The sequence below is a fragment of the Rhinoderma darwinii genome, chromosome 2, assembly GCF_050947455.1.
Source record: "Rhinoderma darwinii isolate aRhiDar2 chromosome 2, aRhiDar2.hap1, whole genome shotgun sequence".
Classification (NCBI taxonomy): domain Eukaryota; kingdom Metazoa; phylum Chordata; class Amphibia; order Anura; family Rhinodermatidae; genus Rhinoderma; species Rhinoderma darwinii.
The window spans coordinates 37,855,006-37,870,856 of NC_134688.1; the positions used below are offsets into that span (position 1 = coordinate 37,855,006).

General features: G+C 43.4%; 1 protein-coding gene across 7 annotated transcripts in view; it reads left to right on the forward strand.

The window, feature by feature from the left end:
* Nucleotides 1–15,851, forward strand: part of DYNC2H1 (dynein cytoplasmic 2 heavy chain 1) — a 372,805-nt gene that overhangs the window by 108,430 nt on the left and 248,524 nt on the right. For 5 of the 7 annotated variants that reach the window (XR_012881305.1, XM_075851543.1, XM_075851542.1 and 2 more), the window contains exons 41-50: nucleotides 342–509; nucleotides 5,991–6,146; nucleotides 6,361–6,620; nucleotides 6,714–6,960; nucleotides 8,765–8,916; nucleotides 10,318–10,462; nucleotides 11,214–11,316; nucleotides 12,283–12,450; nucleotides 13,541–13,671; nucleotides 14,487–14,735. Coding sequence is in view for 6 of the 7 variants with exons in the window: in XM_075851543.1 (XP_075707658.1) it covers nucleotides 342–509; nucleotides 5,991–6,146; nucleotides 6,361–6,620; nucleotides 6,714–6,960; nucleotides 8,765–8,916; nucleotides 10,318–10,462; nucleotides 11,214–11,316; nucleotides 12,283–12,450; nucleotides 13,541–13,671; nucleotides 14,487–14,735 (1,779 nt within the window). In the remaining variant the exon portion in view is untranslated. The remainder of the gene's footprint in view (nucleotides 1–341; nucleotides 510–5,990; nucleotides 6,147–6,360; nucleotides 6,621–6,713; nucleotides 6,961–8,764; nucleotides 8,917–10,317; nucleotides 10,463–11,213; nucleotides 11,317–12,282; nucleotides 12,451–13,540; nucleotides 13,672–14,486; nucleotides 14,736–15,851) is intronic. The other 2 variants (XM_075851540.1, XM_075851541.1) reach the window with 2 other exon arrangements.

The window sequence follows — 15,851 nt, forward strand, 5'->3', positions numbered from 1 at the left end:
GGCAATACCCCATTTGTGGTGATAAACTGCCGTTTGGGCCCATGGGAGGGCTCAGAAGGAAAGGAGCGCTATGTGTTTGTTGGAGTCCAGATTTTGCTGGATTGGTTTTCGGGTGCCATGTCGCATTTGCAGAGCCCCAGAGGTATCAAAGCAATGGAAACCCACCAGAAGTGACCCCATTTTGGAAACTACACCCCTCAAGGAATTCATTTATGGTTTTTGTTATCATTTTGACCGCACAGTTTTTTCACAGCACCTATTTGAATTGGGCTGTGACATTAAAAAAATGCTATTTTTTCCAATAAAATGTAATTTTTGATCAAAATTTCTTATTTTCACAGGGAACAAAATACCCCATTGTGTTGCCCAATTTGTCCTTAGTGCGGCAATACCCCATTTGTGGAGATAAACTGCCATTTGGGCCCATAGCAGGGCTCAGACGGAAAGGACCACCATTTGGCCTACTGGAGCTTTTCTGGTGCGAAGTCATGTATGAAGAAGCCCCTGAGGTACCAGTACAGTTGAAACCCCCGAGAAGTGACCCCATTTTAAAAACTACACCCCTTAAGACATTCATCTAGAGGTGTAGTGAGCATTTTGACCCCACAGGTACTGTGTAAAAGATAATGCGCAGCAGATGGTGCAGAGTGAGATTTGCAATTTTCTATATATATATGGCATGTCAGTGTCCGATATAGTGTGCCCAGCATGCGCCACCGGAGATCTACACCCCATAAGCTGTAATGTGGGTTCTCCCGGGTATGGCAATACCCTACATGTGGCTGTTATCAGCTGCCTGGGCACACGGCACGGCTCAGACGGAAAGGACCACCATTTGGCCTACTGGAGCTTTTCTGGTGCTAAGTCATGTATGAAGAAGCCCCTGAGGTACCAGTACAGTTGAAACCCCCAAGAAGTGACCCCATTTTAAAAACTACACCCCTTAAGACATTCATCTAGAGGTGTAGTGAGCATTTTGACCCCACAGGTACTGTGTAAAAGATAATGCGCAGCAGATGTTTCAGAGTGAGATTTGCAATTTTCTATATATATATGGCATGTCAGTGTCCGATATAGTGTGCCCAGCATGCGCCACCGGAGATCTACACCCCATAAGCTGTAATGTGGGTTCTCCCGGGTACGGCAATACCCTACATGTGGCTGTTATCAGCTGCCTGGGCACACGGCAGGGCTCAGAAGGGAAAGATGAGGGGGATAAGCTGTGCGGAGTGCATCAGGGTAAATTAAAAATCAAGGGATGTATGATACATTCGAAAACAATCTTTCATACAGAGCCCTGGTTTTTCGGGACACGTGTCACATTGGTATATTGTTTCCCTCCTTATCCCCCTCTTTGAGCAGACTCTGCACCTCTTTTGACTTTTTCCCTTCTTGCCAGTTTGGGGAACTTCTCCTGGAAAGTGTTGCCCTGGTACAATGCGTGTGGCCTCGCTTCCAGAAGTACTGGGTGCCCCCCCTTCTTGGTCCCTAAAGATTAGGTTCTTGATAACCACCTCTTGAAATTCCAGGAAAGTTCCCCTCTGGCCTGCACCTCGATGTAGCACGTACGCATTGTACAATGCCATCTGTATAATGTGCACGGCCAGCTTCTTATACCACACCCTCGATTTCCGCATGGCGCTGTAGGGTTTCAGGACTTGATCGGACAAGTCCACCCCTCCCATGTACCTATTGTAGTCCAGGATGCAGTCTGGTTTGAGGGTCTCTGTACTGGTACCTCGTACAGGTACATGGGTACTGGTGTGGCCATGTATTGTTGTCAATACAAGGACATCTCTCTTGTCCTTGTACTTGACACACAATAAATTGCTGCTAGATTGTGCCCTGCTCTCACCCCTTCTGAGTGTTTGCCCAAGCAGAGTCTTAGGGAGGCCTCTCATATTTTTTCTAGCAGTGCCGCATGCCACAGTACTTCTGGAAGCGAGGCACTTGAAGAGTGGGACACTGGTATAAAAGTTATCCAGGTAGAGGTGGTAACCCTGGTCCAGCAGTGGGTGCACCAAATCCCACACAATTTTTGCATTAATTCCCAGTAAGGGGGGGCATTCTGGGGGCTGAATACTGCTGTCCTTCCCTTCATACATCCTAAACCTGTAGGTATACCCTGATGCACACTCGCACAGCTTATATAACTTCACGCCATACCTTGCCCTCTTACTCGGCAGGTACTGGCGGAATTGAAGCCTCCCTTTAAAATGTACCAGGGATTCATCTATAGAAATACACTTCTCGGGGGTGTATGCTTGGGCAAACCGGGCGCTGAAATGGTCTAATAGGGGTCTCAGTTTGTATAAACGGTCAAAACTGGGGTCATCTCGGGGTGGGCACTGCTCATTATCCGTATAATGCAAGAAGCGAAGTATTGCCTCATAACGCATCCTGGACATGGCCATACGGTACATCGGGGTGTGGTATAAGATGTCCGTGCTCCAGTAGGTCCTAATGGACGGCTTTTTCAGAAGCCCCATGTTCAAATGAAGTCCCCAGAACTTGCCCAACTCTGCTGCATCTACAGGGGTCCACCTGTGGGACTGGGCATAAAACGATGTGGGGTTCTTTGTTATATACTGTTGGGCATATAAATTAGTCTGGGTGACCATTAGTTCTATGAAGTCATCAGTGAAGAAGAACTTGAAAAATTCCATCTCACTGAGCCCTGCCGTGTTAAATTTTATCCCTGAGCTGCCCGTGTACTCTGGGATTTGGGGCTCATAAACGTCTGGTGTGGGGGTCCAAATGGGGTCACTTCGCTCGGGGGCTTGAGCTGCAGCGGGGTCATTTCGCTCGGGGACTTCAACTGCAGTGGTGGTCCTGGGGCGTCTCCTAGGGGGTTCCTCTTCTTCATCACTGGATGAGGAGGTAGACAAATAGAACAGAGTCTCACCACCCGACGACTCTGTGTCGGAGGCAAGAAATGAATACGCCTCTTCGGCAGTAAATGTCCGTTGGGACATGTTTGATTCCTTCCCAATAGGCTGCTAAACCAGCAAAAAAAATGTGTTTTTATAGAACGAGTGGGCTTCCCTGACACTAAACCTAACTAGGGCGAGGGTTCCTAACACTAAACCTAACTAGATTTTATTTGAACTTCCCTGAGACTAAATCTAACTACGGCGACTATTCCCTGACACTAAACCTAACTAGATAATTCCGAGCTTCCCTAACACTAAACCTAACTACGGTGACGGGTACCTGACACTAAACCTATCTAGATTATTACGAGCTTCCCTGACGCTAAACCTAACTACAGTGACGGACCACTAACGCTAGATCTAACTACGGTGACGGATTACGGACGCTAAATTCCCTGACGCTATACCTAACTACGCTTTTTGACGGTTCCCTGACACTAACTAACCCTAATACTAAACTAACCAGTTAAATTGTCAAAATTGGCTAAACTAACTATTTTTTTTTTGTTTTTTTTTTTACATTTTTTGTTTTATATGAAGAAAAAAAATAATAATCTCCAGGGACCAAGAAATTGGTCCTGAAAACTAAGAAGTGGTCAGTGATAGGAGATCACTGACCAAAAACGTGGGGGGAACACAAAGAGGAAGGGTATAGGACTGGGTAGTGGATTGGGGAGGTGGGAAGCACAAAAAAGTTGTTTTTTAACTTGTAATTTGACTTTTTTCACACTTTCACTTCTCTCTCTCTCTATCACAACCGCTCCGAACGCCTCGCTAACTCCAACAGGGCGTTCAGGGCGGATGTGAGGTCAGGGAGAGGAAGTGAAGCGACAGATCGCCACTATTGGACAGTTGCTCACTAACTGTCCAATAGAGGCGATCGTGGAGGCGGGACCATCGCGGCAGGTCCCGGCACATTGAGCCGTGATAGCCTGCTGTTGGAAACAGCAGCTGTCACAGCTCGTGCACGCGCCGGGGGAAAATGGCGATGCATTTTCCCCGCGACGTAATAATCCGTCGCTGAGCGCTAACGATATAGTTAGCGCGACGGATTATTACGTCGCTGAGCGCGAAGGGGTTAAAGTTTATGAAAAACAAAAAAACAAAAAAAAAAAAAGATTATAGTAAAAATAAAATAAAACCACTTTTTCCCCAAAAAGTGGTTTGATTTAGTAAAAGTCTCAAAACAAATAACACATACACATATAAGGTATCGCCGCGATCGTAACGACTCATGGATAAGTCCCATGTACCCCAAAATAGTACTAAAGAAAATGACACCTTGGCCCACAATAATCAAGCCCACATACGGCCACATTGACTGAAAAATAAAATAGTTACGGCTCTTGGAACGCGGCGATGCAAAAACAAGTAATTTTTTTCTAAAAGGGTTTTTATTGTGCAAATGTAGGAAAACATATAAAACCTTTACATATTTGATATCTCCGTAATCGTGCCGACCCATAGAATAAAGGTAACATGTTATTTACGCTGCATAGTAAACGGCGTAAATTTATAACGTGAAAATCAATGCTGGAATAGCTGCTTATTTTCAATTCTCTCTCCTAAAATAAAGTTAATAAAAGTTCATTGATATATTATAAGCATCTAAAAATGGTACAATTACAAAATACAACTCGTCCCGCAAAAAACAAGCCCTTATACGGCTAGGTTGCCGGAACAAAAAAAAAATGTTACGCTTGTTGTAATGCGACCGTGAAAAAACAAAAAATAATCCTTGGTCATTGACGCGCAAAATGGCCCGGTCATTAAGGGGTTAATATCTGGTTTTGATATTTAGTGTTCTTGATATTTTATAACCTAATAAAGATTTTTTCTATTTTCACAATACTTGGAGGTTATATTTTTCTTGGGTGCTATGTCCCCTGTGCTTTTACGTAGGTTGTTTACTTGTATTGTGGGGACGTCCTTATGCCTGTTTTTGGTTTAGTTTGAGGTTTCTTGTAGGCTTATATAGATGAAACATTTCTAGCCAGAAATAAAACTCTGTATTTTATTTTCTAGCATTGCTTTTTTTGTTGGTGAATGTTGTCATCGTCATATAATCATAGTGTTTTATAAGAAGTCCTTTTCGTGAAATGCTAATAAGGTTCCTTTGTGTGGAGGCTCCGATCAAAGTCCCCGTTGCACATTCCTTCACATTCGATTGAAAAAATAGCACAGCATGCAGCACTATTTTTTCCGGTAAAATGACACCACGACAAAATCTGCCAGAACTCATTATAGAGGGCCTTTTACACCTGCCGATATTCGGCCGGTGCAGCGAGCACCGATCAACAAGACCTCATTGATCGGCGCTCATTTTCTCCTGTCACACGGAGCTATGGATGTGGACGAGCAGTCGTTACTCCGATCGCTCGTCCCCATACATTATTATCATGCTGGCAGCGCATCTCCCTGTTTACACAGGAGATGTGCTGCCGACAGCGATAATATTTCACTTTTTCAAAACGATACGATCAGCAGATGATCAAGCGCTTACACAGGGCAATTATCAGCAATGTGCGTTATGTGAATGCTCGTCTACCCGATGATCGCCCAGTGTAAAAGGGCCTTAAAGTGTAGCTAAACGTTTGACAAACTTCTGACATGTCATAGTGACATGTCAGAAGTTTGGATTGGTGGGGGTCCGAGCACAGAGACCACCACCAATCGCTTTAATGAAGCCGCTGAAGTGCTCGTGTGATCGCTCAGCCGCTTCGTTTCTGTTCGGCTTTTTCCGGAAAGCCGATGTATCAGAGTTTGGACTCAGACTTTCTGTTGAGTCCGTACACGATACATTTATTTCCGGAAACAGCCGAACAGACACGAAGCGGCTGAGCGCTCACACGAGTGCTCGGACCCCCCCCCCCCCCCCCCTCACTATGACATGTCAGAAGTTTGTCAAACGTTTAGCTACACTTTGTCATTGGGCTCCGTTAGACGCTGTTGCTGTCCATGGTGCCACTGTTCAGCTCCTATGACAATTAAAAATGCAGATGTGAACTAACACAAGCTAAAGACTTTTACTCCTATGTTTATATCCTCTCTCCATAGAATGACTTTGTGGTGGAAACCAGTCTTATTGGAACAGTTATGAATGGACTCTCTCACCTTCATGGTTGCACTGATCGAAATCAATTCATTATTAGTCTGATCCGAGGCCTCGGAGGAAACCTTAATATGAAGTCCAGAAATGACTTTGCCAAAGAGGTAATTTACAGATCAGTATACTGTGAGTGAGTAGTTGGCAGCAGATGAGGAGGAAACTGGAATGGCGGCACAGGGATGATCGCATAACAGAGAAAGGAGATATGTAAGACATAGGGGAAGTTTAGCATTTTGTTCTCATGGTTTTTGTATTAATTATATAATGTTATAAAATAAAATACCCCAAACTACAGCAGTTTGTCGAAACTTTCTCTAGGTTTTCAGTTGGGCTCGGGAATCTCCCCCTGATCCCCGCAAACCATTGGATACCTATTACGATGATAAAACCGGTCGTCTCATGTCCTACAACTTTGAGAAACCTGAAAATGTAACCATTGATGACTTCAGTAATCCTCAGGCTCTTCCAGTTATCAGAACTCCTGACATTCAGAGAGGATTGGACTATTTCCGACCATGGTTGGGCTCCAACACTAAACAGCCCTTCATACTGGTGGGACCAGAAGGGTGTGGAAAGGGGTAAGACTTGCTGCAATGTAATAGATCACACTACCTTTATGCCCCGGGCTGGTTGTGACACTGGTGTGTGCCTTCTTATACCTGTACTTTCAGGATGTTGCTTCGCTATGCATTTTCCCAGCTTCGATCTACTCACATCGCTACAGTTCACTGCAGTGCCCAGACCACATCCCGTCATGTATTGCAGAAGCTGACACAGACCTGCCTAGTGATCAGCACTAACACGGGCCGAGTGTACAGACCCAAAGACTGTGAGAGACTGGTCCTGTACTTGAAAGATATCAACCTCCCTAAGCCAGACAAATGGGGCACCAACACACTGGTGGCTTTTCTTCAGCAGGTAAGAAATGTTATAGACTGTTCAAATAATAATGCAACAGGACCCAGGACAACAGGAATAATTTTAGCAACAGGACCCAGAAACCTCGAGAGCAGAGGCATTTTGGGGCAAGTTCACACAGCGTATGTTTAAGGCAGGAAATACGAGGCTGATTTTATAAGAAAACCGCCTCTAAATTGATTTTGGAGCTGATTTTCAAAGCCGTTTTGATTTTCGAGGCGTATTTTCTAAGCGTTTTTGGTAGCGTCAATGGAAAATCCGCTTTTAAACGCCACAAGAAGTGACCTGCTGCTTCTTTTTAAGAGACTTATTTGAATTCAGCAGCGTAAAAATATGCTTGGTCTGATCTGTATGGTGTATTTTTCATTGAATTTAATGGCTGCAGTTTCTAGGCGTATTGGAAGAAGTGTATTTCGAGGCATATCATGCACCAAAATATTCCTGCAATTTGCCCGTGTGAACATACCCTTAGACGAGCGATGCATGAATGCACAACATAAAGCATTCTAAAGAGAGGCAATCTCTTGCCTAAAACCTGCGATACACATTAGATGTATGCCAGCGGAACACACTGATTTTGGCACTACCGTCTGACCATCTAATGTGCATGGTGGCATCCAGACTCTCCCCCAATGGCAGAGGTCGTGGGAGAGATAGGTTGGGCAGGTTGAATTTCAAAGTTCCTGATCCTTTTGTTTGTTATTAGATCCGCTGCCAAGCCAAGAGTGCATGTGTATGGGGGAGTTGGGAGGAATAGCTGTCGGCCGAATGAGTGTTCAACCGACAGCTAAAATATATGGCCACCAGATGTGGCATAGCGTGCCAGGTTCTCATCCACATCTCCAGCGTATATCTGGTACAGAGGGGAACTCATCTCTTTTAATTTATCAGGAGTTCTGTACCAACAAGACAATAGTTTGTAGTTGAGTTTACAGAGATTGGATGTGTAAGGACAAGGGCCTCACCCCATAACTAAACAAGAAAGCATTTCCACAATTACATCTCCCAAGCAATCCTAAACCAGGGCATGGGATCCCGTGTCGCTCCATTCACCAGAATGTCATAGACTGAGGAGATTTGATGTGCAGGCGTCTGAAGAGATTCAGCAGTGTTCACAGCATCTAAAACAGGCGTTCATGCCATGTTTCCGAGAAGCCCTCTTCTATTTCATGTATTCGCTTGTGAATAAATATCGGGTTTGAAGTAGAGGTAACTACCTATTAAATGGCGTTGTCTGGTTTAGGCAAATTAATATAATATTTTTTGTACAATTAAAAGTTATACAATGGAAAAATTCATGGAAATTAAAACGATCATAATAATAGACCTTGTTTCTTAATATAAAACTATCATCGTCCGCTTCAGTATATAGGGTTACCATAGCTGATGATGTTAAACGCTACCTCCTGGGCTCCGTTCCCATCTGTTGTGATTTCTGTTTATAATGGAAACTATGGCGCAGTGCCGGATCCATCATATGATTGTCACCATTACCCGATGGGCTTTATTGTCTTATGATAGGGATCTGTCCGGTTCCGTCATGGTGTCCAGAGTTTTGACAAATAGAATTGCACGCAGAGCTATTCCTCCTGACAAATCTGACGCAGATGGGAACAGAGCCTTAGGCGTAGCTCACTAAAGTTGACTCCGTAACATCTTGATTTACAATAAATAAAATAAAACCTGTTCAATGGTTATTGTTAATAGTTTCTATTGTGTTGTTTGCAAACTGGTTACCTCTTTGGCTATAATCGTCACGTGCACATGGTTTGCAGATACTACTGTATTTGTTGTTGTTTCCAAGGTTCTGACATATCACGGCTTTTATGATGATAACTTGGAATGGGTCGGCCTAGAAAATATTCAGATTGTGGCTTCTATGTCTGCTGGCGGCACCATTGGTCGGCATAAACTGACCACCAGATTCACCTCTGTGGTCCGGATATGTACAGTCGAGTAAGTATTTGGCTCAGATGCGTTGGCTGATTATACTGATTTGTTATCATTTGTTTGTCTTTTGCATAAATCAGCCGGACATGTGAGTTGGTAGGTGACATCTTCACTTTTCAGCTTCATGTAGATGTCCTTTTTCCTGCCTGCAAACTCTCTGTAATTGTTCAGATCTTTTTGACTCTGATCTTTCCTTTACTTCGCACATTCAATCACTTTCGCGAAAGTCAATTTCACCTCAAAAACATCTCCAGAATCCACCCTTTTCAGACTGTGGAAACTACCAAAACTCTCATTGTCTCTCTGATTCACTCTCGTCTTGTCTCCTGTAACTCATTACTAATTGGCCTTCCCTTCCCCTCGCTAGACTCTCCCCTCTCTAATCTATCCTTAATGCAGCAGCCAGGCTCATCTTTCTGACAAACCGCTACACCAATGTCTCTACCCTGTGCCAATCACTGCACTGGACTGCTGCACCAATTCTTCTACCCTGTGCGTCACTACAATGGTTGCCCATACCCTTCAGAATTCAATTCAAATGTATTACTCTTCCCCCAGTGCTGCACTTCCTTACATCACTTCCCTCATCTCTGTCTACCACTCTACCCGTGCTCTATGTTCTGCCAATGAACTTAGATTAACATCCTCCATAATCTGAACCTCCCGTCTCCAGGACTTTCCTCGTGCTGCACCAGTCCTCTGGAATGCACTACCCCAGACAATGAGATTAATTCCCAACATCCACCGTTTTAAACGTGCCTTGAAAACACATATTTTTAGACAGGTCTATAACATTCCCTAATCTGACTTTCCTTGGTCCCACTATTACATGAGTCCTCAGAACCTGACCCCCTCATTCAGCAGTATCCCCCACACTCCTTACACCCTAATGCACTTCAGGTCTGTCATACGCGGATACTGGCTGGTGTCCGGCTCATGCAGCTTTATGTTACTACCCCATGGGTATAAAAGATGGCCGGACCATTGTACTGATCAAGTATTTTTTTTATTTTTACGTTTTGTGTCTCCTTTATTTCCTTATAGATTGTAAGCTCATGTGATCAGGGTCCTCACTCCTCTTGTTTGAAATGTTAATTTGTTTAATATAATATGTTGGTGCTATATAAATAAAGAATATTAATATTATTATACCTCCTCAGTCCCCAAAATATCTGTTGAGTGACGGGGAGGAGGGGGATGCAGCTGCAGTATCTCAGTATGTGGCTGTGAGATGTATGCTGTGAGAGGGGAGGGAAGCTTCTTGTATAACATCTGTTCAGGAGGACAATAAACTCATCACGTCAGGAAATAACACGTTACGTCTCTGCAGTGCAGTTCATAATATTTTATATTTCAAATGTGTATTATTTGTAATTATTTTGTGCTTTTTTTAAAATTTTTGTGCAGCTATCCTGAACGAGATCAACTGCTGACAATTTGTAGCTCCTATTTGGAGCCAGTTCTTCACCAGAATCTAAAGAAACATCCTATATGGGGTTCAGCATCTAAAATCCACCAGTTAGCCGGGTCAATGGTTCAAGTATATGAACAGGTAACTTCTCGGTTTTTTATTTTTGTGTCTGAATTGTGACATCTGTCTTACCAGGCTTTTCATAAGTGAGTCTTTGTACTGACTATTACGGTGAGTTTAGACACAGTGGAAAAATCTGCCTTGCATTTTGCTGCAGTTTTTGCTTTCCGGTGGAAAGTCTTCAGCATACAAATTTGCAGTGGAAATACCCACTACGTGTGAATGGGCTCTTAAAAACGCCATTCACATGTATTGTACTATACTTGGTTGCAGATTTTCAGTGCAGAATCCACAACAAAAATCCACATCAAATCCTTCACATCTGAATGTCGACGTTTGAGCAATGTGATATTTGTTTTATCTCAGACATAAATGGACCTGTGGTGTCCAATGTGATCCACTTTAGACTCCATCCAAGATTATCTACAGCAACTTGAGGGAACATTTTATTTTTTGGGGGCTGCGGATGTAGGACACGCACTGATTTAACTCTGATGTGGTTTCTGCCTCGCTACTCACCCTTGTATTTCTACTTTCTATTGTACTGTGGCGTCGTGATCACTGATCATACTGTAGCCGAGTCTAGATCTGCAGTTCCTTCGATCTTCTTTTGCTATGTTTTTTTTTACTTGAAGAGTTTTTGCTGCAGTTTTGGCCACTTTTTGTCAGGCTGCATTTGCTAAAATGTATATTCTATAGACTGGTCAGTGAACATTTATAAACTTTTTACTGTTCTTGTGATATCTTCTTAAATCATTACATTACTCTTTAGGTTCGGATGAAGTTTTCAGTTGACGATCACAGTCATTATCTGTTCACACCATGTATCCTTACACAGTGGATTCTCGGGCTGTTTAGATACGACTTAACTGGAGGTAGGTTTTGTTATTGTATGTATCTGTTCTGTGCTTGTTTAATGTGCACGAAATCAACACCGAAAATCCACAAAAAATTGACCACGTCTGAACATTGACCTGGCAGCACATGGTTGTTATTTTTATATTGCTTAGGATGGCGGAGGGGTTAACAGTTGTGGTCTGGGGCCGGGAAGTTTACCTATAATTTTTTTGTTTAATCTAAATAGGTTCTGATACAATTTTCCTTGCCATAAGGTAACATGATAAACATCTGTCTGCCTGCAGCTGCCACTAGAGGGAGCTCACTGCATAGGGATTTATACGGTCCCTTTTGAAACCAATAATTAATTCACATGCAATAAGCCCCCCCCCCCCCCCCTTTGTGGTGACAGAAATAATTTGTGCATTTAACACATTATTTTATTTTTGTTTTTTTCCTGTACTGCTCAGTGGGGGGGTTTCCAGCTACTAAGTAGCCCCTGATGCAGTAAGAGCAAAAGCTTTTCCCAGTGGTAGCTGTAGACTGGGTGAAACAAGGTGCAGTAGAATGAAGATGAATACGGTTATACAAAACCCCATTTACATGATGCAGAAAAAATCTGCAGCAGATTTTAGGAATGCTGTGGAATTTTCAAATTACAATGCAGATTTTTTAAGCAGCCCTTTAGAATATATTACAATTTAGTTAGTTTATTCTGTGCATGACATTGCAATGTTAACACGCTTCCTTCTAGTAAATGTGGTTGTATATTGGACTCTTGTTCATTATAACAATTGGTTTTGCTTGTCTTTATAGTTGGTTTGATGTGTTTTTACTCTCTTCTCGCCTCCTTGTTTTCTAACTTTCTCCTTTTTTATCTTTGCTGTGTCCTTCTCCTTCTCTTTACATGGTAAGTCCTTTCTCTTCCAATTCATTTGAGTCCATGTACCAGCGACGCTCACATCATGGAACCTGCTCTAACTCAACGTTCTCTTATTCCTAAGGATCCTCACAACAACCTCAAGACAATGTCCTGGAAATCGTGGCATATGAAGCTCGGAGATTGTTCCGGGACAGAATTGTGACCTCTAAGGAACTCAACGTCTTTGACAATATATTAATATCAGTGCTGCAGGGAGACTGGGGGTCTGAAGTATTGGACCACATGGCAGGTGGGATTTTATCTCCTGGAACCATTATCCTGGTCTTGTGTTTATGAACAGATAAGCCCCTTTTACGCGGGGCAATAATCGTGCAAAAGATCCCCATTGTTGCCCTGTGTAAACAGGGCAATGATCAGCTGATGAACGAGCAAATGCTCCTACATCAGATCTTTTATTCGGCCAATAAAATAGTCGCCAGTCGGCAGCACATCTCCCTGTGTAAACTGGGAGATGTGCTGCCGACATGATGAAAATGTATGGGGGTGAATGATCGTAGTAACGATAGTTTGTCCCCATACATTACCAATCATTGTTCCTTGGGGAAGGTGCAGACGATCGCTGATCAAAGAGCTGTCTGGTTGATCGGCGCTCATTTTAACGGCCCATATCCGACTGTGTAAAGAAATTCTTAAAGAGGTATTACGGTTTTAGCACATTAAAGTTATTCATTGTGTAACGGTAAGTTATACAATTTCCAAATATACTTTCTGAGTCAATTCCCCATTGTTTTAATTTCCTAGCTTGGGTGAGTCCTCGTTTTAAATGGGCAGAGCTCCCTTCTGCTTCAGTACTACATGTATAAGAAGGGAAGCGAAGGCCCCACTGTGCAGATGTCCCTTCTATTAGACAGATACTTTACATTGACTCATTGGAAGACTTTGACTTTGATGCAAAGGGATATGGGATTCGCTAAAAAGGGTCTGATTTCTTCCAGAAACAGTGCCACCTTTGTCTGTGGAATGTGTCTGGTATTGCAGCTCAGCTACTTTCATGTTAGGAAAATCTATTTTCATCTCATCTCATGAGGCCCCATGCACATGGTCGTACCCGTCATCATGGCCTGCGATTGCCTGTAAAATGCAAAAGAATGGACATGTTCCATAATTTTCTGAACATATCTATGACACGGGCACCCATCCGTAGCGTTACGGAAAGGTCTCCGCGGCCAATAGAACTGAATGGGTCCATAATTGCGGACCATATTACGGTCTGCAATTACGGAGATTTTCTACGGTCGTCTGCATGGGGCCTAACACAAGTGTAAAACCTATATATTTTGTAAAGTTACACATTTTCTTCGGTCCTTGTCATTCTTTAGACTTTTTCTGTGTAACCTGGGGGGCTCGGCATGAAGCAGGATCTGTACTTGCCCCTGGACAGGCCTTACCCCCTCATGGACAGCCCCTGGGAATGTTGAACTCTGCTGACTTTAAAGATGTTATTAAGAAGGTTTGTGACTTTATACATTTTCTTCATACATTTTACTGTCAAACATGAATTTTTTCATGAAATGTACAGTCACTTGTCTGCTGGTTACATTTTTTGGCATGGATAGTCCAGCAGCGCAGTAACCGACCGTTGTAGAATTTCGATACTTGGTAGTTATTTGATATATGAAAATATGCTGTTTTTCTTGGACATCTCAGATCTGAAGTGTCTAGTAGTAATAATGTACAATGCATCAGTACCCTGTCATTTTAGATTTTGAGAATTTTAGGCATTTCTGAGTTCACCATAAGGGCCTGTTCACATCAGCGTTGGCTTTCCGTTCCGGGGTTCCGTCGGAGGTTTCCGTCGCGTGAACCCCGCAACGGAAAGTCAAACTGAAACCACAGCTTCCGTTTCAGTCACCATTGATCTCAATGGTAACGGAAACATTGCTAATGGTTTCCATTCGTCACCATTCCGGCAGTTTTCCGTTTTTGTGACGGAATCAATAGCGCAGTCGACTGTGCTATTGATTCCGTCGGAAAAACGGAAATCTGCTGGAACAGTGACGAACGGAAACCATTAGCAATGTTTCCCTCACCATTGATATCAATGGTGACTGAAACGGAAGCTGTGGTTTCAGTTTGACTTTCCGTTGCGGGGTTCACCCGACGGAAACCTCAGACGGAACCTCGGAACGGAAAGCCAACGCTGATGTGAACAGGCCCTAACTGATACCACAATAGCATTTCAATTTTTCAGAGAACCGGTCAGCTCTCTTGTCATGCCTATTTTAGTAAATACTTTTATTCTCCATGCATTTTATATTTTTTCAGGGTGTAATTCAGTTCAGCCGTGATAATCGAGAGTTGGATATTCTCCTGTTCCAAGAAGTTCTGGATTTCATGTCTCGTGTAGATCGTGTGCTGAGTTTTCCAGGTGGATCCCTTCTCCTGGCAGGACGAAGTGGTGTTGGCCGTAGAACTGTCACTTCCCTTGTCGCCCACATGCATGGAGCGGCGCTCTTCACCCCCAAGATCTCCAGAGGATATGAGCTTAAACAGTTCAAGAACGACCTAAAGCAGGTAAACTATGTCCGATGGGATCTCATCACAACCCATCACAACACCAACTGGGACAAATATGAAAGAACATTTTTTTATTTGAAGCCTAATTCCCTCACAAAGACAATTCAAGTAATCCACTTGTCTATGTTCATATTAATGTCCGGTTACCACAAGGAAAGCAATAACAATCTGCATGAAGAAATCCAACTAATCCAAAAACAGGTTCAGAGGACCATGACCGCCGGATAGTATATGATCGGTGGGGGTCCGAGACCCGTACCCCGCACCGATCAGCTGCTCCTGGCACCGGACGCCCATGCCAGAAGCAGGTGGCGCCGGTCACAGAATAGCGGCTGAGCTGCAGTTATGCAGAACGGCCGCTAAGCTATGTACGGAGCCATCTGCTTCCGGCTCCAACTACCGCATACCCTTCACAACATCCGGAGGCAGTCGAAGCAGCTGATCGGCCGGGAATCAGTGTTTGTAAGGTGCTCATTTGCCCGATCACCTGAGTTAAAACTGTTTAAACGGTTGTCCAGGTTTAAATGTAATCATATTGAGATGGAGTGCCCAGCCAAATGAATGCATTTCTGTTAGTGGTTGGAATTTTCCTTTAAAAGGGGTATTCCTATTACACAAAGTGATGAAATATCGACAGAATATGCCATCATTGTGTGATCAGTGAGGATTCAACAACCAGGACCTCCACCAGTCCTGAAATTGAAGGGGCTGTTGCTCTAGCACTGCTTTGGTGCTGTAGCCCCTTCACTATTTTCCCTTTGGCAGTAGCTTTCCTGACAATGAATGGGGTTGTGCTGCAGTACCTGGCACATCCAGTGTATGGCAGGGTCACTGTGCAGGGAATAACTGAAAGTGGGACGCATTTTCAGGATTGTTGGGGGGTCCCAGCAGTCGCGAAGTGATGGCATATTCTAGAGATTAGTTAGTTTGTATATACTGTTTGTATACTTCTTAATCATAGTGATCATATGGAGAAAACTGTTCATTGCAGTATCTCGTATTGCGAGATGTGATCACAGAATGTGTTGTTTGCTGTTGTAAAGTAGCGGTTTATCAGGACCCCATGTTAGCAGCTGGTTTAACATATGCACGTTATGTAGTATTAGCTGTATT